The sequence below is a fragment of the Ylistrum balloti genome, unplaced genomic scaffold (genome assembly GCF_031769215.1).
Source record: "Ylistrum balloti isolate Yb309-2 unplaced genomic scaffold, AGI_CSIRO_Ybal_v1 Utg370728, whole genome shotgun sequence".
Taxonomy (NCBI): Eukaryota; Metazoa; Mollusca; class Bivalvia; order Pectinida; family Pectinidae; genus Ylistrum; species Ylistrum balloti.
The window spans coordinates 556,923-583,860 of NW_026782431.1; the positions used below are offsets into that span (position 1 = coordinate 556,923).

Below are 26,938 nucleotides of genomic sequence, written 5' to 3' on the forward strand. Positions count from 1 at the left end.
GTGCAGCAACCTGAAGTTGGCCCTGACCCTGCAAAAGCATTCCTATAGCCTGTCCCCGCTGGATTTCCGTCAATCGTGGCATGGATGTAAATTGCTTAATTCGAATCAAACTTTGAAAAATCAATCCGAATACTTGAACAGTATCAAATAGACTGAAATTTTCCATTGGCGAACTCAATTACCTTCCCCTGCACGGGATTCTTGTATTTTAGCACGTGCCTCGCACGGAGCGCGGAGTTCAGGTATTGTGTGATTTTAAACACGTGTACCTAGTGACCGCGAACAACACATCAACCTGACCGAGTGTCATTATTCTAGGCCAAGCAATAAATCATTTGTAGTATATTTAGTGTACCCGGCGTTTCTTTTTCGTGTTAGTATATGTGGCGTTCGCAGTTGTGCAGTATTTTATCTAATTGGGTTAAACTGATTTTGGTGTCGACCAAGAGAATCAAATAACATGGTGTCTTGTTCGTCTTTCACTGAATATCATCCTTTAGGTAATCAGGTATGTTTATTAGACCGTAGCGAAATAACCACGGACACCTTTTCTAAATATAGGTTACACACTGCTGTAAAAATGGAATCTAGCTATACAGCTTTTATTTTGTCTGTCGATGTGTTTACAAACTTTAGTATTATCGCTGCTTTAGTTGTATTTTTCTGGCGTGGAACCTGGGATATGTTAGATTTGTTTTTACTCCCAACAAACTATGAACTTAGCCTGTGGATATCGTGTCTTGGTGGCAATGTTCTACTCCTGATGATGACAATGCTTCAGGACACTTTAAATATGCTTCTGACTCCCGAAAACCTTTCTTCGTTTGGGTTGTGTGTCGTAACCAGGGTACACGCCTACCTTGTGGCTACGTTATACGTTTGTCAGTGGCGAGGACTCTGGGGGTTACTGGAATGTTACGGAATCAACTACTGGATTGCTTATTTGGTGTCCTTTCTGGCCCTTTCTATTTTTGGACGTATGGGTCAAGCCACTGGACCACCTTTAGTGGTCATGCATGATTCGGACAAACGGGACTATTTTACGGTAATTCCCATTAAGCGAAACGATGACTCCGACGTGAGTATCTGTCCCTATTATATTGAATATTGATTCATAAGTAAGCTGGTCTCACCAAAGTTGACACCGATTGGATATCATAACGTAATGGCGAATATAAAATTAAACTGTCCCCTTTAAGTGGAATTCTGACGCGAACACAAATAACATTCTCCAAAAAAAAAAAAAAAACTGGAAATTGACGTAGAATGTATATATCACACTTCTAAACAACAAACAAATATAGATATGTATGTATATAGATAACTAAATTATCATCTCGTCATTAATTAGCAGTATTTAGTAGTTATTTCCCCAAACTTTTAATTACATAGGCAGAACATAGGAATTTGTATACACTTGGCTTTCTTCTGTGATTGATCCATTTTTATCGACATACTAGATACTCCTATACTTATTCATATCATACAGTGGTCTTTTGTATACAAGACACGATTCAGAATACATTTAATGTTTAGGAACTAACTTTGGTCCTAAGTATCACTGACAAGTCTTAGGTTTAATTAAATATGTTTTTTTACGGTATCTTTGTATTTGAAAAAAGCGACATTCACATATCTTTTGTAAAATCTCTGATTTGATAAAAACAAAGAAAAAGAAATAAGATAGCAATCGTGATCACTTTCCTTTCCTGTATTGTAACAAAACACTTGTTTTATATTTTTCAGAATAGATCGGGATGGATTGCAGTCTTCGCTGAGACGGGGTTTAACCTTGTCTTCTGTAACACTTGTTCAGCGTATTGGCACGGTCACTGGAGTGTCGCGGATGTTTACCTATATCCTGAGGATTCGGTATTGTCGGCTTATTTTTCTCTTGCAATGAGTATATTTTTGGCAATACCGATTCTAACTGGTGAACGTTCTGTCCGAATTTTCTGCAGAGATAAACATAGATTTTACATAGTGCGGAAGTTGGTGGAGAAAGCATACCATGTTGTAGCGTCACTAGTAAGTATACATTATTGGAGAGGCGTTTGGTTACTACAAACAACTTCGCTTCTACCAGACAACCCTAAACTAAGCACCATCATCTCACATGTGGTAGGGTTTTCCGGCCTGATGATGCTGTGCGTTTCCAGGACTGCAGTAGGCGCTGATGTTTTTGATGACGAAGATGTTTACGGGAGAAAGCCTGCGTTGTTTACATATGCATTTATTGCCAGGATGTGTAAAACAAATGACAAGAATTCTAATGATATTCGAGCGCACGGTTTGTTCGAACCTGTAACTACCACCGGACATTGAGGCGGTAGCACACGAGTCGTCAATGTGTCAAAAGTGCTCAATGAAAAGAACGATTAGTCGAGGATAGCTACCAAACCGTCAGATCTAGCGCCGGATTCTTCCAATATATCCATTGGAAAATATTGATGTGATGTGAAGACATTACATAACTTGTATCAAATCTACCCTATTATCTTAACAAAAAAACCTCGAGATACTTGCATGCAGGCCAATATGGTGCATGACATTTCTCAAAGACCCGCGAAACGTGTGAAATATTGAAGAAGACTATAGCCTCTTGCTTCAGCACAAATTTATATGAATTTATCTATGTAGGAACATTTTAATATTTCCAGCTGTTTAGGGTTCAGTTCTTAATCACAACTGGAGGATGGCAAGCCAACTACATATAGATAAAAACCACGTGGAATCCATATCGGACATCATCTTAGTTTCCTCCATAACATACATGTTTTTTCTGTTTAATTCAGGCTTTTTGTTCATATCGCACTGTTGTATTGATGGGACTGGTCACTTTCATCTCTGTTGAAGAATATTCTAAACAAAAAACACCAACCAAAATGAAAAGCAAAAAAAAAACAGTTCATTTTACGAAATGTTTGCGTCGTACCTGAATTTCATTTTTTATTATTTTTTTTTTCAAAACGTGATGTAATATCTGATATCGTTATAATCTGTTCCGGGATAATTGTATATTCACAATAACAAAAACATTGACCATCAATTTTTGCCAGTTATGTTGGTTTGGTCTTATCTTACGTCCAAATTGAACAATGATTTATAGTTTGAAAATTGACATGGAAATGTTTACAAGTTTTTAATTCGTTTGTGTACATTGTGTTCACAACACCTACATTTTTTTCCATTTTCATGAAAACATCTATTTCATGATTGCAGTATTGCTAAAGTAAATTAAACTGGACAAACCTGTCAAAAATAAAGAAATAAAAACTTTCAATGTTTACGATGACGTAATTTCTCGATTAGACGTCTTTGCAGCACTGTACCACTGGATGTAGTTATCGAATAAATCACGAATGCTTTGTGTTAGAGAGTATGTACATTGAACACGTGAATGAGTGTCACACTGTATTTATTACCTACATGTCATGTCTGTTACTGACGATAAACGTAATCTGTCATTCTTCTGGTTCACATATTCACACGTAAGAAATCATAAAGTAACTGTTGGGTTCGCCAGGATGACATGCAAAGCGTTGAATCATCAGAAGCATGACGTCATAAAACCACCAGGCTATTAATAGAATGTTACAACTGCAAAGCCCTGTTTCATTTTTTTCTAATTTTCCTTACGTACCTATTCAACATCTTTTAAATTCGTTATTAATTGATATATAAATTGATGTTATCCGTCAGTCTCCACTGCTATGATTTTGGATAACTGGTTGACGAGTTTCTGTTGCTGTGCCTTTTTAGTGTTGTAATACTTCAACTGTAATTCTGCAAGTCACCATTCATGTACCTATGTGGCAACACCGGCTAGGAACAAACACTCTTTCGCTCCTCATACGTTAAATTGATACAATAATGGGTTAATGTTAAATAGAACTTCGATATTCTCGGACTCTTTCCTCATAGTGCAATATATTTTGCCACTAACGACATCCCGAAGAGCTTAAAAGCCTAAGCAGTTTTTATTAGAAACTTCATATTTAAATATGCCGATGACCTGTGTGTTATTTTTTCATTTAACCACCACTCCAGTATTTCAAAACAGACAATGCAAATTAAAATGAATTAATTTTGAAAGAAATAAAAATTCGTTTCCCAAATTCTTTGTTAAATCTTTACTTAACTTTATAAAAACGTTATCTCGTTATCCAGCTTAATGAAGCTGTGCTTTTCAATGAACCCTTATTCAGGGAGACACTAACGGTCTATGAACAATTTATTTATTGTTTAAGTGTTTACTTCCTTGAACATTCATATGATATTGTTATCGGTACATCATGTACTTAATGAGTGAATGTAGTTATAAACAACACACCGTAATATACACACTTTGCAGTCTATAGACAGTATTTACCATTTCTACTGATAGCTAATTTATAACGTAAATGCACGCAATGTCACCACTCTCTGTCAAAACGTCCCATTGTAGGACACTACAGGGCCTATTACCCACCAACAATAACCGGTCACAGATAAAATAACAGGTTTCTTCTTGTCCGCCACACCCCCTACTTCCGGTAACTGACGAAAGACCATTCGTGACATGTGGTCCGTTTCATATATCTGACTGAAGGAAATTAATATAAAAAGGTAAAAATCATTTCTACCGTGTTTGGACACTTTCATAGGATATCATCTTAAAACATGGATTCTGTGGCTGCTACCAGTCCCGGGAAATTGTTGTGTTCTGATCTCAGACCCGATAAGTTGTATGACGCTATATCACAAATATATCACGCAGGTACAGGGTAAATCTCCTAAATAAGATAGAAATGAATGTTTGGCATCTGGGGCGTTCAAGATCACTGGTTATGTTAAAGTCTTCATGAACAGATCATCCATTTTTCTTCTATAATGATGATGAAATACTGCAGTTACCAGCTTATTTGAAAAAAAGTAAACAGCTACAAATATATACAAAGAAAGATATTTGGAAAATACCATTGAAAACAGCATGGCGTTAATAATTAAATACCATTACAATAACCTCTAAATTCAAAATACACGGGCCTTCCTTTTTTGTCTCCTGTAACCTGTGATTTACTGTATGGAACGCACTTTTGAAAACGAGATCAGTGTATATGGCTCGTCTGCTATATCCTGTACTGGATCAACAAGAGGTAAACCACATGTCTACAAAAAAATATGATCAAATGATTTACATAGAGACAACGATATAGATACAAGGTATATCGCTAACGTCTCAATCTTCACCAACAACATCATGTAAATCTTTATCATTCAAGCAAATGATATATTTCAGGCTCACAAAACTATATACACCGATAACCGCACACAACTAACGCCAAATCATACAAGGCAATGGAATATTTCTCAATATGATCAAATGATCAAAATGGCGTCTTATAGGTTTCATCAACCTGCATCTATCAAAAACCTGTATGGTTTTTGGCCAACTTTCATCTCTCACGACAGTCTTGATATTTGGAACGCGCGCAAGAATATCGAATCAAAAGCGACATGCGAACTCCATATGTCGAAGAATGAGGTGAGTTGTTACTACTTAGAAATAAAAAAAATACAACACCTTTGTCACTGTTGGTTGCTTTCTAACAGTCTGACGTGTCCTTGACATTCATTTCTACTCTGTATAATGAGAATGAAAATTGTCAACAAATTTCGTGTTGCTTGTTGATCTAAACGTTTAACAACTTTATCACATGTTTTGATAACTTCTATGCTAAATGTAGCATCGCAGTGTTCATATGACATGGTATGCTAATAGTGTGATGGACATTTGATTTTTCCTCTCCTTACACCACTATACTCTATTGTAAACTGAAAGAAGGCTTTCGTTCTCTTGTTATGACAGCTTTCTTTTCCAAGGCAGGTGAACTGCGGTACACGCATGTGTTTGTGAACTACGCTGAGAAATGTTTCCTAAAAAGGCTTCTAAACCAAAGAAAAAATATATGAAGGGCGAAATCATAAAAAAGATCGTGTTTCTGGTTAACAATATCGAGTTTGGTGGTAAGATCTTCCAACAGACTATTGCCATACCTATTTGAACTAAATGTGTCCACCTGTTAGCTCACTTGTCTTTGTTTTTAGAGGTTGAAATTATCGGAGACATTGGAAAGTCGTTTGATTTCACTTTCAGATATATTAATGTCGTCTTGTCTTAATATTACACAAAATATTGACTACGTCCTTCTTATATTCCCACCACAATTGCAAATCAAAGACAAGACCGTTTATTTCTTGATGGTTACATTTCTGTATCGCCAATCTATGGTGTTTACATGTCCCATTTGATTCAATATCCAAGGGCCTGGTCCCATTATCACGATTTTTGAGCAAGAACTCGTCAACTGACACAGGTTTTCAAAAGAGAGAAAAGTTCTTTTTCTTTGTGCAATATATAGCTGGACATTATGGGATCTGATAAGTTTTTCTGTTGGTTCCGTTGTTGTATACCTTGTTTTCATTTAAGAACGCATCATTACTTACTTGGATTAACCAAGGTTTACATGGCGGGTTTCGTCAATGAAGCAGAAGACGCTTAATCTTCCGGGACACGTTGTCTTATTCTCCTTGTACTTTTTCAGATGTTCTCCCCCCCCCCCTAGTTTGATTGAATATTACTTTTACCCATATACATGTTATTAAATCCAGATCAAATCCTCAATAAATCGTCTTGTATTAACTATATCCTGCAAAATAAATGCTAGCTGTGGACCCGAATTCGAATCCTGGTAGAGGATTAAAAATAATGATGATCTGATATATTAGCCTCGTATATGCTCTCGGGGATACTGCCTTACAGGCATCGATTTTACTCGTGGATTTTGAGGCAAGATGCAGTTCGATTAATTATTTGTCTGTACCGTATCTTATTTTAAATTCGTATTGAAAGGTGCTATTTGTACCATAATGGAATGTGGAATGTTACCTTGGTAAATACTAGCTCTAATTTCAATCGGTTGAGCGCTATTTTAGACAGCTGAGATAAAGAAACAAGGGATGATCTCTAGTACATACTTAGCACACGCGAACTTAAGATACTGCAGCATTATAAACAGAATGAATGTGATAGGCTTAAAGTCGCACCTGTGTAGGTATTTTTTATTTACTTATTTGTTTCAAATGCCACTACATATTTTGTTTGTATTATAGAATGTTCATTGTTTTTCATATTTATGTCAAACCAATTCGACGCCATTTGTCTGGTGCACTGGTTAACTGGTGAAATGACATGGTGTTTGTAGCAGAGATAAGTAACCTGGCTTTATAAGTATTTTAAGGTACACGACACTTTTAGTTTGGCTCGTTAAAATAAGCAGTAAGGTAAAATCTTACGTCCAGCAGAGTGGGTGGTAAATACACTGGTTAGGTCATAAAAGCGATACAATCATTTCGTTATGCATTAGTGCTGGTTGAAGGGTTGATGTACATTACATAACCCTACAGCGATGGTTAGTGATTCTAATCACTTATACTGAATACAATGAGGTTTTTCTTTTACACCAATCTAATTTGAAAACGACTTGGTTGTTTTGCTTCTTCTTTGTATGTCCATTCTATCAGGTATGTCTACTGTATTACAGTTGTATAAATCCCTTTTTTCAGCATGTTATTCTACTGATGAAATCTCCCCTGCATCAATTAACATTTCTATTGCTGCATTGGCTCTACCCGAGTACGTTGATAAACAAAAACAATGAAACCAACGATAAGGAATTGTTAAAAGTCTTCGGTACTAGAAATTGAATTCGCTGATATCAAGAGAGGTATTAATGATCAGTGACCTGAAAGGTTCTGTGAGAAGGGTTGGCACTAGTAAAATATAAGCATAATAGACAGAAAACATTGAAAAACATTCTCTCGTTTATTATCAATCCTTTATTTTCAAAAGGATTCGATTTGAGAACATGATATGTGTTGGGTTGACCTAGGTTCATCGATCAGGCTTGGCTTATCTTTACATAATACATGTATCTGTGGACCTTTTCTTTTGTTTAATTGGTGTAATCTGTAAACAACAACAATCCTTACGGCTTACTTTTCATGACAATTTGCGCTTACTCTTCCTGAACACCCGGTCTTTTTCTGCTAGTACTTTTCCGCTGCTAGTCGCCTTTTAAAACCTTCTTTACACCCTTGATTTATCTGTTATGAATTTTAATTATGATGCTGTTGATATGTCGGTATTTTCTACGCCTAGAAATCGTTTAAGAGACTTCTTGACGTTGCTGCCTCACACTGAAGTAGTGATCGTACGACATATACGTTTTCTATTGAATGAGACAATTCTGGGAGATTGTAAAACAAGTGTATGGGTTTTGGCTGCAAAAAAGTCATTGACTTCGGTCATGGACACCGGCTTTTCAAGAACATTCAATAAACTCATATAACATCCTTTTGGAAGCATACGTGACAACACATCAAAAATGGCAAGTCTCCTTCTATATCTTTTTGTGTTTTTAAACTGTAAATAATAATTAATCTCATACATGGGACAATGTTAGGAGAGAATCCTTCTATTCAGCCGCATGTTATTGTAAGAAAAAACAAATCGTGAATTAGGTTAATGATTATGCCGAACTGGGTAAAACGATACTTTCTTGCAGCGGATTGTCTTAATGAGAGAATGAACTTATTATCCTCATCATCACAAAAAGAACGAGCTTCTTAAATCCAAAATGTAAACAAAAATCAATATTCGGTGCTACCAATGCAAACATTTGATTAACTACACGATGAGTATTAGATATGCAGATAGGATAACCAATATGTTAACCGTATGGAACATCTTGTCTTATTCTCCTTGTACAATGTTCTGCGTGTCAATTGTTATCTTTTCTTTGGTTCACAGTTTGCCGTCGGTACGTTGATCTTGAATTTGTACGAAATCCTATTAGTGTCACTGTGAATAAAAAAAGTCAAAATAATCATTTTGTGTTATTACGTGAACAGAAACACGCAATAACGCAAAAAAGGCTTTTTCAAGTTTTTCTGTGTTTTTGCACACATGGTTTGAATAACTGGTGAGCCATGACCTTAGAGTTGGGTAGATTGGACTCACAAGGAAATAGACAATAACTTATAAAATTTTCGAGCATCCTTGGATGAAAGGGAATCGATTATCATATCAACCGTGGTTCTGGATCCCCAGGAGTTAGATGGGCTGGACCAAAAAGGGAATATATATAGCAACTTATCTGAAATCCTTATACTGTAGAAATGACAGTATTTGTCCAAATTTTAGGAGGGCAGGCCACAAAGAAGCAACAAACGCAAATCCTTTTAATCCTTTTCCTTTCGCTTGCATAAAACAAAACCAGATGAACGATACCGGCCCTATGGGACTCTTGTTTTCATACTCTTACATGTGTCTCAATTACGTAATAACGTGGATTTTACATGGCATGACGTGTTTTTTGTCACGTGATTACATTATCCTATTTAGGTAATAACGTAATTTTTGTTGGTTTTGTGTTTTCATTTAATGACAGTGGCACTGTCGTATCTTTTTTGTATGATTAAGTGCTGATTATAATTCAGATATAACTACATTCTTTTCTTAAGTGGTTTACACTGTACTAATGTCCCATTTTTATTTAAAATAACCTGAAAAGTTGAATATGTGCTACAGTTAGCCCTAGAGCGGTAGGACGCGTTTTTTACAACTTTAATTGATTAATATAAAGGTGAAATTAATTGATTTGGCAATTGTTAAAGTAATGTGTTATTTCCATTACTGAACAAACAAGAATTTAACAAGAAGTTAATCGGCGACAAAACTTTCATAAAAGTCTTCCACATGATTAGAATTTTTTAATGAAGCGTAAGACAAAATCCTGTAAAATAGCGTAAGTTTGTGGTTATCTGTCCGTGGGTTACACCCCCGCTTTCGTTTTATCACCAAGAGTCTGTCTAGAATTGCCCTTTGGAGTTGGTTGGCAATGAGTGGCACTAATTTGGGGGAGGCATGAATGAGAACAAATCATCCTTTGTTTTAAAAAAATTGACTCACAAAGTCGCTTTTACTTTCTGTGGTATTAATTACTCTCACGAAGCGATCTGATGGAAAGCTTTCATAAAATACTTTTTTAAACAGCCAGTGAGCTGAAAAGATACTTATCTCGTTTCGTATAGAAATATAACAAACACGTGTCATTATTTTTTGAAGGTGTGAAAAACGCTCCTGAGGAAGGAAGTCAGACTGTCAGATTTTTAGATCTCCTGTCATTCGCGTCTTCACCAAGTATTTAGCAGCAAACGCCAGTGGATCATGGTAACATTTGAACAGTGATACCTCAGTGTATGTTATTAAGAAAAGCCACATTATTTCGGATTGTCAATAATACTACACTGTATATGCGAACCATATATGCCTTTTTTTATATATATGTACATTTATTTCAATCGAGCACTGCGTCAATCAATAGGGCTGTTGTTTATTGTATTGTGCTGTACACAAGAATTGTGTATTAGTACACATCAGCTGACTGACTATTCTGGATAATTTCATCATAGGAAAATCGCGTCCTTTTAAAGTCCAACAATTACACGGATCATTTTCCTCATTTTGAAGCCAGCTACGGTAGTGAACGGATGTCCTTAGAAGATATCGTCTAATATGGATACGTAATTATTCTTTTAAAGACTGTTAAATCAAAAGGACCATGGGAAACGGTAGTAGTTTGAAAATTAAACTGCTTCCCTTCAAACCACCACCTCCGGTAAGTTCTTTTTTTTCTTCATTCTTCAAATTGCCTCCTCCGCTAAGTTAGTGATTCTCTTTTTTGGTACCACCTCCTCCACAAAGTTATTTTTTCTCCTTCAGAATATTCATTAGCACACATTTTACTCAAAACTTTTAAGATTAAACTTCTTTCCTTCAGAAGACCTCCTCCGTCTTTTGCTTCTTCAAAAACATCTTTAAGCCGACATTGATCACAAAACTATATAAGACTGAACTGCTTCATAAGTTTTTTTTCTTTCTTCAAACCAATCATTACCCCACATTCCTCTAACCCGATAGATTTATTTTGATTATCCGATATTGAAGAACTAAGAAAGTACAAATGGGTTCAAGGATCCTCCTTTTCTACAGTTATATCTCTGTTTCACCGAATATAAATTTTCTTAATCAACCTCTAGGTTTTCCCACTTTAATCAGTCTCTTGAAATCACGGACTAGACCTAGACTAGACATAGATGTGTCATGCATATACAGGGCATTCACAAGACGTTTGTGTGTGTGTTTTGGACCCCTCACCCTTTACTCCTCCAAATATAAGCTTTTGATGTGAAGGGTCCGGTCCTTAACTGTCTATTTCATGTAGGTGTTTTGTCGGTCGCCTATTTGGTTCTGAATTATAAGGTTCTTAGCGTCACTGACGAGAAGGACAAAACAGCAGTGTGATGCAGTTTCCTTCATTATTTGGCTCTGCTAAATCTTTATTGAAATGTGCTATTTACTTGTGTATCGTTTGTGATTATTTACTGTTACATTCAGTAAGTGGATACAAGGAAGTTAACACAGGTGTCAGTAGAATTCTGCCAGGTATGCTCTGTGTCATACTCATATTTACTTCCCTGTTATAGTGAGATCACATCTGAAATCATCTGTAAACATGGATTGGTTATAATCACCGGGAAGAACTGAAACATAAACAAAGCCAGGCTAATAATAAACAAAGGAGAGGGATATTCTTTCTTCACCACCTGGAGGAATTTTTAAAAAAAAGCTAAGCTAGGCCAATATTGAACAAGGAAGAGAGATTTTCTTTCTTATGGAACTGTAATTATCACGAATCAAAGTTAAATACTAAATTTAATTACTTTGCTAACGACTTAATCAGCGCATATTTTAACCATGTTTAATATGTTAATATTAGAATTCAGTTGTTGTGTGTGTCCACTTCAGAAAAATCAATTAAACTTGACACAAGAACCTACAGAATTGTGATTCACACTGATAGATCATTTACTTATAAAGTTAATCATGCATTATGTACTGACCTATAGCCAACTAACAATGTTCCACTTTTGTGATAACACAAAGCAATGGTTACACCTGAGGCCTATATCACATTGATATACACACATAAATTTATGCGTGACAGTTGTGGTAAAAGACATTTTAGTGCGAAAACAGCTTAAATATGTTTTACAATTAAGTGTGTACAGCCAGAAGTCCTGATTGAATTCAACATATCGTGTTGATCAATGTTAATGTTTAGTAGTAATTAGTGTTTACTGGTAAGGGCAGGGGGGGTGACAAGGTGACTAAGTGTAGCAAGACGCGTCAATATAATGCGGCGGTAGAAAATACATCTAGTCCTTAGATTATAAAAACTTCAACGTGATCCTATGGATCTTAATACGAGGGTAATGGCCTTTATCTTGTTTTCCTGGCATCCCATTAGAATTTCAAGATTTGGCCAAGATGTATTTTACAGAAATTCATGATATATATGAATAACTACATCGACTATTGATTTTGAATTTGTTTCAGCGTCTCGATTCCACACACACACACACACACACACACACACACGCACATCCTACCACACACACACACACACTTATATATATAATTGAAATCTCCTTTTTAGAATATACAACATGGGTTACATAGAAATGCTTTATTTCACCTGTAGCTGTGCGGTAGTGAAATAGAAAATGTCCAATTTCTTTCCTGTACCAGACTTAGTTTATAAAGTTTGGACCCCGGACTGTACAATGCGGTGTTGGAGCACGGTTTTATGAATGAGGCTCTGTTTCTTCTCCTTTGAAGGCGTCTTGTTTACCAGTTGTGCCCATATGATTGATTTACAAAGCTATATCTCACCTTTACGGTCCCTCTGACACCTGTAAACACTGGTGAAACTAGTACCTATCACGATTTTTATAGAGATCATGACTTTAATAAGACCAAAGTTTTTAATTTCATTTAACTTGTAATTCGATGTTCAAGTAAAATCCCATATCAAAATAGTAATGGCATGCTGTTTTTTTAAACAAATATCACAAGTGATAATAATTATTTACCTATATTGCATTTAATAAAGATTACAGATGAAGGTTTTAATAAACAATTGTAAAGTGAATCCGAACTCTAGGTCCATTCAGATATTTAACATCAACCATATATTTAACAAAAATGAAGACGATATATATGTGGTGTCTACCATTGATATAAATATCCAAATGTAAATACATATAAGATATAAATACATAAAAAATATAAATACATATAATATATAAATACATATAAGATATAAATACATATAAGACATAAATACATATAAGACATAAATATATATAAGACATAAATACATTTAAGACATAAATACATACAAAATATAAATACATATAAGACAAATACATATAAGACATAAATACATACAAAATATAATACATATAAGACATAAATACATTTAAGACATAAATACATATAAGACATAAATACATATAAGACATAAATACATATAAGACATAAATACATTTAAGACATAAATACATACAAAATATAATACATATAAGACATAAATACATATAAGACATAAATACATTTAAGACATAAATACATACAAAATATAATACATATAAGACATAAATACATTTAAGACATAAATACATATAAGACATAAATACATACAAAATATAAATACATATAAGACATAAATACATACAAAATATAAATACATATAAGACATAAATATAAGACATAAATACATATAAGACATAAATACATATAAGACATAAATACATATAAGACATAAATACATATAAGACATAAATACATACAAATATAAATACATATAAGACATAAATACATACAAAATATAAATACATATAAGACATAAATATAAGACATAAATACATATAAGACATAAATACATATAAGACATAAATACATACAAAATATAAATACATATAACACATAAATATAAGACATAAATACATATAAGACATAAATACATATATATACATATAAGACATCATGAACTACGGATAAAGGTACTATTTATCTCCTCACGTATTCTGAACAAGCTTCAACAACACGTTCGTTACGGGTATATGAAGCTATGTTTTAACATTATTACGCTGTTCTACCTGCCAGTTTAGATTTCGACTTTTTTTCGATCACTTTGGGTATTTCTCAGCCGGTTCCTTGGTCTCAATATTTGTTCTCGTTGCATTACAAATGAGAAGGACAACATAGCGGTAAGAAACAGTATCTTTCATTATCTGACTCTGCTGTATTTAATTCTTGGGTATTGTTTGTGATTTATTACTTTTATAAGGATTTAAATGGTTCAAATAAACACTTTGAAATATATTCGGTAATTGGACACAAGGAATTTAACACGTATATCTGTGGATTTCTGCCAGAAATGTCCTGTTTTATGCAGTATTTACTTCCTAGTGTAGTACGCACGAGATCAAATCTGAAACCATGGATTGGTCATAGTTACCGAGAATAATTAATATAAGGAATCATAGGTTTCAAATTTTAGGCCATTAGCATCACTGACGAGTCGTAGTAGGACGAAACAGCTGTATAATTCAGCATCACTGACGAGTCGTAGTATAACGAAACAGCTGTATAATTCAGCATCACTTACGAGTCGTAGTAGGACGAAACAGTTGTATAATGTATCATCACTGACGAGACGTAGTAGGACGAAACAGCGGTATAATTCAGCATCACTGACGAGACGTAGTAGGACGAAACAGCGGTATAATTCAGCATCACTGACGAGTCGTAGTAGGACGAAACAGCTGTATAATTCAGCATCACTTACGAGTCGTAGTAGGTCGAAACAGCTGTATAATGTATCATCACTGACGAGACGTAGTAGGACGAAACAGCTTTATAATTCAGCATCACTGACGAGTCGTAGTAGGACGAAACAGCTGTATAATTCAGCATCACTGACGAGTCCTAGAAGGACGAAACAGCTGTATAATGTATCATCACTGACGAATCCTAGAAGGACGAAACAGATGTATGATTTTGCATCACTGACGAGCCGTAGTAGGACGATACAGCTGTATGATGTAGCATCACTGACGAGTCGTAGTAGGACGAAACAGCTGTATAATTCAGCATCACTGACGAGTCGTAGTAGGACGAAACAGCTGTATAATTCAGCATCACTGACGAGTCGTAGTAGGACGAAACAGCTGTATAATTCAGCATCACTGACGAGTCCTAGAAGGACAAAACAGATGTATGATGTATCATCACTGACGAATCCCAGAAGGACGAAACAGATGTATGATGTAGATTTATTCATTGTTTGACTCTACTCTATCCAACTCTAAAACATTGAAATGTGCTATTCATTTGTGTGTCAGATTCTCCAAGAGAAAGTGTCAACCAATACTCTTAAAAGTACAGTTATACTCGTGCACTCTAGTCCACAGTATATGACCTCACCAGTACTAGTAGCCCGCCATTATCCCCCACATAGGTCTAAATATATCTCCATCTCTAACTTATCGCGGGTTTAAATTACATGTTGATTCCTATCGATACGTAATGGGACACATGCTCCTTGTGATTGTTTGATGACGTCACTGAGCTGACATTCCAGTCATAGCAGCAAATGCCTGTTTTGGAGATTTATAGTTTCATGTTACGGTGACAAAGAAAGTTGTAGAAGTGAGAGAGTATGAGTAGGTACGTGTAAGGAGTGTCTAGCTGTAATTATCTCTAGTGTTGCCCACCTACAACTAGTATACATGGAATACCTTGTTACTTATAGACTAGAAGGCATCATATATAAGATGTAAGATATCATTATTAAATAACAAGTTATCACCAATATATTCATAATCATATGTATCATGTCAATTATCATCTCGTTGCAAGAAAACGAAGTGAAATGAAAATGTCTGGTTCTGATAAGGTCTAATTACGACAAAAGTCACCCATTAACTCCAGCTGGTGAGGTGTAGAAATGAATATTACAACATTACTTTAAAAACTCGTGAATTCAAAGTAGTTGACGATTACGTGGGATGCCAGTTTATTTAGGTAGTACTTATCCACAATCAACTTGTTACAGATATTTAATTATAATATCAAGTTATCATGACAATACTGATATGTAAACTTGACATAGTCGGCAAGATACCCAAAAAGTCAATAACGTGTTGAATAGTTGATAATTATATCTAAAGATGACGATCATTTCAAATGAAACAACAATTATAAAAAGCATTGAATTATGACCAATTTCGATTTCCTCAGTCACCTCCAAGGTTTCATACATCACTGACGATGACAAAGCTTCAAACATTCGATACAGTTTGACAACACTATGAATAATTATGTATAATTTTGTATAGAGCTGCACTATCCTCATGTACTTTAGTATGTGTTTTGTACAGTCCTTATTGAGGAATAGGTGAAGAGACGACTTGGCCTGGCCAGGAAGACAATAAACAGCTTCCTCTATAAAATTATTTTGCTATGCATATACTTTTAAAAAACCCTTTGATCACGATTTTGATTATAAAGTGCCGTTTGTAACCAGATTTTGATTAGAGTTCCACTTGCATGTTGGGACTGATTAAAACTCAATTGATGGCTTAACTTTCTGTGTTATTGAGTAGATCCCAGTGACAAACACATACCCTATTGGTGATTCAGACCAGCCAGACCGCTCTACCACATAAACACATCTCTCATAGGTTGAAATAATCTTAATTGTCCTTTTCAAATATATTTCGAATATGTTGCAGTACGTTGGTATAAACCGAGACGAAAACAAACACCGGATTGTGTGTGGAGACCTGACATTTCTGCCACATACCATAACGACCTGCCTAACGCGATTGAGAAATTCTTTTTTAATAAACACCATTGTTCTCAATCGATAACATGCAAATCAATAAAATCAATATCTGATCAGACTGAAGTATCGAATGATATAGAATGAAAGTCACAAATTAGTCGCGTGCAAATGCTCCATCTTGGGAACTAATAAAATCATTGGTTTGCGTTTTAAATTGTGAATGAATAATTGTGGATTTTTTTCGTCAGTTGCGCTCGAATGAACACGACGCCCTAAAGGCATTTAAAAGTATACCAACATATTGTAAGTTCACTACGGGTACATAGAGGTGAAAGGTAGAAAAAAACATACCAGCCAATCAACGTGCCGTATTAACATGATATTGATAGCGTGTAGGTTATTTCATTAGATATATATACCTGTACATATATAACAGTGTAATATTACATAAATATCAATTATCAAAGAACAAAGATATAAACAGGATATTCATATAAACGTCGACATAAAACATGTACATAAATTCCTGGAAACATGCCACAATTGTAATGTTCAGAATATTCGCCTAAAAATTAATGCTCTCACACATACCTATGTGTTTATATATTTACTAAACTCCCATTAAGATAAAGATATTACAGGTTGGTATTTACCGAAAATAAATGGTCATCTTCACGAAGATGATACATGAAACATTTGAGATTTGAATATTTATTAACCAAAAGCCATTAAGACTGAAATATTACAAGTGGTCATGTAAGATATATGTCAATGTTCACAAACTGATGTTCAGATATCATATTTACTTTTACAAATATAAAATTGAGGGTATATAATCAGTAATGTTCAGTGTACCACATTATGTTGTGTAATTCACTTTTTACAAGAAAGAATAAGGAGGTAGATATAACTAGTGTTTTGTGTGCCATTATCTTTATTGTTTAACGATAGTTATATTTTACAGGAAAAAGACACTCTCAACCCTATCCAGTATGCCACATATAAATTCAGCCGCAAGTGTGACATATCAGAAACACATCACATGTATGTCATCGATAAATCGTCATTAGAATCGCTCCCTCCACCACATGTGCCACATACCAAGAAAAGCGAGATCTTCGATCTGTTGATGTACAAACATATCGACGAACGAGCACTGAAGGTACGTCATATGATGTGATAAAAACTAATGTGTAGGCATCAATGTTTGATGCTTGTTCGTATGACTAGTGGTTCCATAGCTATTAATATTACTCTCATATAGAGAATAGAAGACGCATACCATTCCAGAACACCTGGGCCTATTCTATTTGTATGTTTAAGGAATATCCATATGAATCTTTCTTTGTTCATATTTTGCCATAGTTTCATCCAATTTGAGTTTGAACTCAGATTCTGTTGACATGTCGGCATTTTTTGTTGTTGTTTTCAATATTTTATGTATGTTCCAATAAGAATGATAAAAATAATTGAATACTACTCATGAACGGATCGGAAGTGAACTACGATTTAGCAAGGTATTAAACAAATAAGGTCTGGAAGACAGTTTCAAATGATCTTAAGAAGATATTAAAGTTAGAAATGAATCTGTCATTATTTCTCCTCTTCGTCCCCGCTAATGACACATTTTTAAATGTTCTTTCGTTTGTTAAATTTGCTATCCGTATGAATCATATATATATATATATGTTAATGTGTCTGAAGTTTTGTTCACTTGCAATGTTTTTATTCAAAGTATGTATTTGAAATTAATTGAAAAAAAACTGTTGTTGATTTCCTGTAGGTCTCTAGTGACCTTCAGAAAGGTTCCATGGCCAACCTTGTAACCTACCTTGTAGAGCCATGCACAGACGATCTCGGCAGAATCAGGTCAATTTACACCTGGCTGACGTCACAAAACCTGAACCAGATTAAGATGCCTCTGCCGCCCATCAGGGAAGGAAGTGTTCCATATTATCTGAGCCGGCTGAAGAACAAGAAAGGCAATTATGCACAGCTTCTCAGTCTTATGTGCAGGTACAGAATGGATTGATGGTCTCAAACAACATGCTTCCCAAAAATTATTCACGGAGTAATGATGTTTCTGTATATATCACATATTCATATTCCGGTGTTAATAGAAAAGTAATTTTATATTTGAAGTCAAAATATCAAAATTTTGTTACATGCTAATGACATCCATTGCATTGTTTATAATGTGCCATACAGTTTGACATACACCAGACTGAGCCTCGTTATGAATTGTGATGTTATGACATACAGTTTGACATACACCAGACTGAGCCTCGTTATAAATTGTGATGATATTTGAAGATAAGTGCCATACTGTTTGACATATTGTAGCCAAAATTACGACAGACTCATAATAATGCTCTTACAAAAACGGATTAGGTTACTAATTGATTTCTTTCATTTAACTTTTCCTCTTGTATAGACATGCTAAACTGAGCTGTGTAGTCATCCATGGTTATATGAAAGGCAGCACATATACAATTGGTCAATCGGTCAAGGACAACAAGGACAGTTTATACGGTGAATGGAATGCGGTGCTGGTGGACAATGTCTGGAGACTCGTTAATGCCTACTGGGGCGCATGTGCCGTAGATGGCGATGGAAATCAACACGAGTCGGCTAGATTTTTCGTTGACGAGTCCTTCTTTCTTCCAGATCCTGAACAGTTGATTTACTCTCATTTTCCCGAAGAATCCAAATGGCAATTACTGGAAACAAGTCTCAGTATGAAACAGTTTGAAAAGAAAGCATACTTAAAAGAGCGCTTCTTCGAGCTCGAAATGAGGGCTCTTTCCCATCAGAAAGGTGAAATTGTGACAGACAATGGGGAAATTGAAATCTTATTTGGACTGCCACAGGAAAAGGCACACGAGTTTGAGTTCATGTGTTTGTTATTCTCCCAAGTCGACGGTAAATGGAAACATATTAAGGAAAAGACGAGTCAACACGACTTCGTATATTATCCAAACGACAGTTCGGTTGCAGTTCGTTGTCGTTTTCCAAAAATCGGTGTTTACAAACTCGAAATAGTAGGCAAGGATTCCAGGAGAAAAGATAAAGGATATGACTTTGATTGGGTGGCAATTTACAAAATAAAAGTAAATGGTAAACCAGATGGAAACATTTCCTTTCCGAAATGTTGTGCCGCAGGTTGGGGACCAGGTAAGACTCTGGAGGAGTCGTGCCTCGACGCTACCACGGATCCTAATGCCATCATTTTCTCTGAGGGAGGATATGTAGAGGTATCATTTGAGAAATTAAAACGGACAGCAGCTGGTCTTAATCTCTCGTACAAAATTGTGGGATTGAATAAAGCATTGGATGACATCCCAATGGAGGAAGAAGGTGTCAGAGAGGATGAGGAAGAATATACCATCGAGGTTAACGCGCCACCTGGCGAGGAAAGTGCACTCTGCATATTTGCATTGATAGATGATCCGTCGTACGGGACAATCACAAAGAACATTTGTAATTATCTAGTCATCAGCTCGGAGGTGGAAGAAGTCGACGATTCTCTTTTCAGAGATATAGAAGAGACCCGCAAACGTAAGTTATACTTGCAACTTTCTTAAAGCGGATAACATGTTAGTTTAAAAAAAGAAATCCTATATGTTCGATTCTGATCACTTTGTTGCCAGAAATCCTCTATAGTGTATATAGTATCACGTTTCCAATTGATTTACTACCAACGGAATCACTTCCTTGACTCAAACACCGCCAACACATTGAGCTCAAATATCCCGCGACAGCAGGATAATGCCTCTGGTTGACACTACGGATAAGATAAACTGAGCAATGTTTTTCCAGTTTAATTATAAATTCACTATCATAATTTTGTAAGCAATATCACACAGAGGAATAGGATCTTTCCCTAACTGGAGGTTAGGACAGAGAAATCTCTCCCCGAGGAGATTCTTGATTGTCTAACCGAGGGCTTTGCCAAGTTTAGACTGTCAGGAACCTCCTCTAAGGGGAGATATTTATATGGCCTACCCTCAAGGTAGGGAATGATCCTTTTTCTATCCCTCCTCCCCCCTAAATAAGCAAATAAGTACATATATGACATTATAACCGTTGGTTTAACCTTTGCATTTGAAGCCCTGATGAAAACTTTTCATAACATCAATGACCCCTACTGACCTCGACACGTCATAAAAATGACGTCATTAATAATTACGCGAACCCAAAATGTGACTTCTTGTGCGTGCAGGCTGTCTCACCTTGGTAAGATTAATAAAATCTTTCACCCCCTTTGGGGTGAGATAGGGGGATCTCAACCCGAGGGGAGATTATTAAGTTGTCAAACACGAGGCTTGATTATTTTTCTCTTACCCTGTTCCCCCCGCTTAGTGTAAAGACGAAATAGAATGTTTGTAAACAAAATTACGCGGAAAGCGTATGAATATGTAGTGGCGAGACTGTCGCAGCCGCGTCACGCATTATTGTGATATCCCGCACAAAATATAATTCCCATTAACGGTACAGTTAAACATAAAAAGGCATGATATTTATTATATACAACCAATTTTAATGTGAAAGTGTTGATCAGGTGGCTTCAATATATATACACAAAACCAACACAGATTATCAAATCGATATTTTGAAATGACGTCATTTATATGTCACGTAATCCATGTCCCAATGTGTTTCCACTTCCGGATCAAGATATTGACGTCACATAATTGTTAAGAACGTGCACAGTTCTCGTGTAGCTTGTCTCGCCCTAGGGTGAGATAAGGAAATCTCACACCGGTAAAACGTGTGGATATCCCTGTCTAGGGTAAGAGAAATAGATATCTTACACTTACCGGAAGTGGTATACTTCATGTGACTGTGTGTGACAGTATTTCTTTATGTGATATCGATTTGAGGGCGGATTGACTAAAACATAAAACGTTATTTTTGTTGATTTATGGTGAATTTTAATATAATCTAAAAATAAACTGAACAAGCACGTCCCATTCGAATGCATGTGCAGAAGTTGTAAAATGTGACATATACTTTTACCGACGACAAACTGTTTGATAAGATAAGGTGTAGAATTTGATGTTATGATACTATGGGTTAAAGTTTGTGTGAGCTTTTAAGTTTTTTTAGTTATGACATGGATTCAGGAGAGAAAGGACTCGCACGTGTATGATTACATCTCCATCTTATGTAAAATTGCGAGCAATGAAACGATAACAGCATTATACCGTCCTCATTCTTTTAACGCTAAAATAATTTTCTTATTTCTACAGAGCTGCAAGAAGCGATAGATGAAAAGAAACTTGAACCTCTGGAATCATCGGTTGATCTAGTAGAAACAAAAAAGTACGAACGCTATATGCCACAGGAAATGAGGATGGCGCGAGACCTGATAGCCAGGCTGCGGAAGATCCAACAACTTCTTCACGCAGTCATGGCACTGGAGCAGCCTACAATAGCGGAAATCCGGTCCTTCTCCAATCCACTTCCGGAAATACATAATGTGATGAAGGCAACTCTGTTGCTGTTGGGTAACTACGAGGATGAGACAAAGGTAAGAAAAAACGATGATGTTAAATAAGATTTCAAACTTCAGTTCTTTCATTATTGATTCAAATATCTCTTTTTTCCATTATAAGGACATAGGGCCTCATTTGAAAGGGACGAATTCATATCAGTCAAATACAAGCTGGATAACATACGCATGATGCACCGTGACCATAGTTTGATTCCAATCTGACCAAATGTGCGTCTTTCGTATTGTCCTTTACATACAATTTCATATTTTTAACTCACCAGAAACACCTTTAATCTTTTCCCGATTCCCTTCTTTTCAAAGCAATGGAAGAATATACAGGCCATCATTGGTCGAACAGGTAAAGAGTCTCTAAAACGGCGCATAAACGAATTCGACATCAACCAAATGGATTTGGACATTGCCCTCGGAGCTAAGAAGATGATTGGGAAGACCGACTTGGCGGACATCAGAGTGACCAGTCTGGGAGCTGCCACGTTCTACGTGTGGGTACGTCATCTTACTGAAATAATACTGTTGTAAAAGTTATACATTAACGTTAATGATGTTAGTGTACCACTGATGGTCACGTGTTGCCAATGAAGCTGAAAACACCTACTGGTTTGAACTTGCGGTGTTAACACCCTGGCTCTGTTGAAGGTAGCTTTGTAATCATTTCCTTTTTTTTCTTTCATATTTTGACCTTGTTGTTGTCGATTTAAAGTCAAACTTACGACATTTTTTTTTTATTTATTTCAATTCAATTCAATAGACCAGAGGGTCCAGTTACACAGTTACAGAATTGATAACAAATTTGTTTACGTCTTTATATTCTACAAACATATTGAACACTTGGATTTCCTTTTTGTTTTACAACAAATTTATTTACGTTTCTATATTCTACAAACATATTGAACACTTGGATTTCTTTTTGTTATACAACAAATTTATTTACGTCTCTATATTCTACAAACATATTGAACACTTGGATTTCCTTTCGTTTTTTCAATGGTTTTTGTGTCGGTTATTCCTTTGTTGATAATCAGGATTTGTTTCTCAGGTGATGGGACTGGTGGAGGAGATGGAGATACGGTACATAGATAAACTCAAGACCACTGTTCCTCGAACACGGAAGAAGAGCACGTCCTAGACACTTCCCAATGATAGAGCCGACACATGACTTTACCTTTATTAGGCCAGGTTGCATCATCGAACAGTCAATACTTGGCCAGAAATACGACGGAGTCGGATCCAGATGTTGTTTTTGTTACGTTCAATGGACAGAAATATGCGTTAACGTTAGTAACAAATACTGAGAATTACACGTGTTTTTCGGTTGAAAAATTGTTAAACAGGATATGTACAAAATTGGCGTTGTACATTCTGACACTACCAATGCTGTAATAGTAGACACTATAAGAAATCCTGCCATGGCTGATATAATAGTAATCACGTAAATGAGACACGTAGCAAGCAAACGTCATGGTCAAGTAGCGACGTGTTGTCTGACTGGTCAAGCAGCGACGTGTTGTCTGACTGGTCAAGCAGTGACGTGTTGTCTGACTAGTCAAGCAGCGACGTGTTGTCTGACTGGTCAAGCAATGACGTGTTGTCTGACTGGTCAAGCACGACGTGTTGTCTGACTGGTCAAGCAGCGACGTGTTGTCTGACTGGTCCAGCACGACGTGTTGTCTGACTGGTCAAGCAGCGACGTGTTGTCTGACTGGTCCAGCACGACGTGTTGTCTGACTGGTCAAGCAGCGACGTGTTGTCTGATTGGTCATGCGTGACGTGTTGTCTGACTGGTCAAGCAGCGACGTGTTGTCTGACTGGTCAAGCAGTGGCGTGTTGTCTTACTGGTCCAGCAGTGACGTGTCGTCAGACTGGTCAAGCAGCGAAGTGTTGTCTGACTGGTCTATCAGTGATGTGTTGTCTGACTGGTCAAGCAGTGACGTGTTGTCTGACTGGTCAAGCAGTGATGTGTCGTCTGACTGGTCAAGCAGTGATGTGTCGTCTGACTGGTCAAGCAGTGACTTGTTGTCTGACTGGTCAAGCAGTGACTTGTTGTCTGACTGGTCAAGCACGACGTGTTGTTTTACTTGTCAAGCAGTGACGTGTTGTCTGACTGGTCTATCAGTGATGTGTTGTCTGACTGGTCAAGCAGTGACTTGTTGTTTGACTGGTCAAGCAGTGACGTGTTGTCTGACTGGTCAAGCAGTGACTTGTTGTCTGACTGGTCAAGCAGTGACGTGTTGTCTGACTGGTCAAGCAGTGACGTGTCGTCTGACTGGTCAAGCAGTAACGTGTTGTCTGACTGGTCAAGCAGTGACGTGTTGTCTGACTGGTCTATCAGTGACTTGTTGTCTGACTGGTCTATCAGTGATGTGTTGTCTGGTCAAGCAGTGACGTGTTCTTATGGCCGTGTTCATATAATAGTTCTTATTAGAAAATTGCATTTACGTCTAGACTGTGTATCTGTTTACGATGTTATGTATGTCTTATTACCGACAAATTGTTACCGGTGATGATGATAATAGTATGAAACGTCACGGAAACATAAGACTAGGGAAAATTTAACTGGCTGAGTTAGTCTTTATCCAGTTTGCGCTTCATGCCCAGGAATGCCAACGTTAATGAAATCAATGCTTACATTTTTCATTTTCAATTTGCGTCTCGTTTTAAGTAGATAGTAGATAGCTACTAATGACTATTAACATTATACCGTAGTGATATCATGTAATTAACACTTACCATTAGTCTTAATGCCATTTAATACAGTACCTGTGATATACACCTTGACACGTCAGCATTTCCTATCAATACACTCGCTATACTTTTTTATGTGTGTAACTCATGGACACATACTTGTATTTAAAACAAACTTTAATTAAATTATTTAATTACACTAGTTTATACATATTATCTATATAAAGCCCCTAGTTGAATCATTCCGCACATGTTCATTGGTTATGTACTTTTGTGTTAATTAGTTTATTTAAAAGCCTACCTGTGATAAAAATGTAAGATTTTACATTAAAGCATATGCCTTATCTTGACCGTTAGTGCCTTTACACGGGGTACGTTTGTATCTGATTTCATCCGTCCATCATCATAGATTTTATAGTAACTACAGAATTCTATAATATGACCAATTACTCCATAGATAGAAATGCTAATGATATCTTTTAATTCGCCCTTAAATACATGTCTGTATTCATTTTGACTCTTACACCCGGTTTTATAGACCCAGTAGTTTTGGTTTAAGGTCACAACGGGTAAAAGCCTCCCCCCACCCATATGTGTTTGTTGTTAAGTTGTTTACATAGACATACATTAACCACAGTATCCGCACTTATTTATAAATTCATATCGTCTCATAATACGTCGTTTGTCATTACACTCATATTTGTTTTGTTTAATATTATTAAGATGTCTCACTTTATTTAACTTGGTTTAAGTTACTACTTCAGCTACCTTCCTTAGAGATAGGGGTTGGGGGAGGGGATGATTATCTAAATAGCGTTCAACCTAAATACTAAATTTGACTAAAATATCATGCCCATGATAATAGAATTTACCATCTTATCCTTTGTCATTAAAACTGATACTGTGTGCATTTTTTTCTTGTCGAGATTTTCCTGTTATGAGTATTTCTAGAAATAATCACCCTGAAGTTGATTTACTCACACGGAATGATTCGATTACTCACTCAGGATATCTCGATTACTTACTCGGATATCTCGATTATTTACTCGGGATATCTAGAATACTCACTCAGGATATCTCGATTACTTACTCGGATATCTCGATTACTCACTCGGGATATCTAGAATACTCACTCAGGATATCTCGATTACTTACTCGGATATCTTGATTACTCACTCGGGGTATCTAGATTACTCACTCAGGATATCTCGATTACTTACTCGGATATCTCGAGTACTAACTCGGGATGCTTTTTTCATCTCCATATTTACAGGTCATTTGTCCACCTATCATCTATAGTAGAGGTTTTACAAATGCATGTCTGCCAAGTATCCATATCGTTGCATTGAGTGCTTTCAGAGTCACTTATCTAGGAAAACCGTGTCCAGATAGATGCAGCTATACAATATTGTTACATGTTATTACTATACTCTATCGTTGGTTATTTATTTTTTTCATGTACTATTTATCCGTTACGAATAAGTAAGAAATATAAGTTAAATGTTAGTGTATAAATAAGTGTTAGAAGTTAGAGGGTAAGGTTTGACATGTTTACATCATTCGGTTACAGTAATAATGTTGTAGCCTTTTTATAAGATAAACAAGTGTCGATATCTTCCATAACCGAACATACAGGTCGCTTAGATCCCGCTGTAATGTAGCTGTTTGTGTAGTTGAATTAAAGATTACAATATGTTAAACGTTCGTTTGATTTCTACTTTTGATTTAGATATATTTACTGTAGCGTGAACTACGGTGGTTAGATATTAACATCCCGGATATCACTAATGTATAATCCCTACAAGAGTTTTATATCTGTCTGACGTCATCACAAAAAACTCAATCACCTTGTTATGTCCTTTCTCCATATTTTCGCTCCTCTTCTTCAGGATTCGTCAGATTTCTTCCTTGAAACTTTTTACAAATAACATGTTAC

General features: G+C 36.0%; 2 protein-coding genes across 2 annotated transcripts; both read left to right on the forward strand.

The window, feature by feature from the left end:
- The first annotated feature begins 580 nt into the window (after window positions 1-580).
- On the forward strand, window positions 581-2,325 carry LOC132557804 (uncharacterized). The gene is made up of 2 exons (XM_060222332.1): window positions 581-1,078; window positions 1,747-2,325. Exons 1-2 carry the CDS (start codon window positions 581-583, stop codon window positions 2,323-2,325), a joined length of 1,077 nt encoding a protein of 358 aa, XP_060078315.1.
- Window positions 2,326-5,374: 3,049 nt separating this feature from the next.
- LOC132557805 (kyphoscoliosis peptidase-like) lies at window positions 5,375-23,446 on the forward strand. Its single transcript, XM_060222334.1, has 7 exons — window positions 5,375-5,527; window positions 17,767-17,964; window positions 18,586-18,818; window positions 19,237-20,360; window positions 22,055-22,335; window positions 22,621-22,806; window positions 23,357-23,446. The coding sequence occupies exons 1-7, from the start codon at window positions 5,375-5,377 to the stop codon at window positions 23,444-23,446; spliced, it is 2,265 nt and encodes a 754-aa protein (XP_060078317.1).
- Window positions 23,447-26,938: the final 3,492 nt, after the last annotated feature.

Coding starts and splice junctions, on each gene's coding strand:
- LOC132557804 (XM_060222332.1), top strand. CDS start 581: ATGGAATCTAGCTATACAGCTTTTATTTTGTCTGTCGATGTGTTTACA. Junction 1,079..1,746: donor AGCGAAACGATGACTCCGAC/GTGAGTATCTGT, acceptor TATATTTTTCAG/AATAGATCGGGATGGATTGC.
- LOC132557805 (XM_060222334.1), top strand. CDS start 5,375: ATGGCGTCTTATAGGTTTCATCAACCTGCATCTATCAAAAACCTGTAT. Junction 5,528..17,766: donor TCCATATGTCGAAGAATGAG/GTGAGTTGTTAC, acceptor TATATTTTACAG/GAAAAAGACACTCTCAACCC. Junction 17,965..18,585: donor TCGACGAACGAGCACTGAAG/GTACGTCATATG, acceptor GATTTCCTGTAG/GTCTCTAGTGACCTTCAGAA.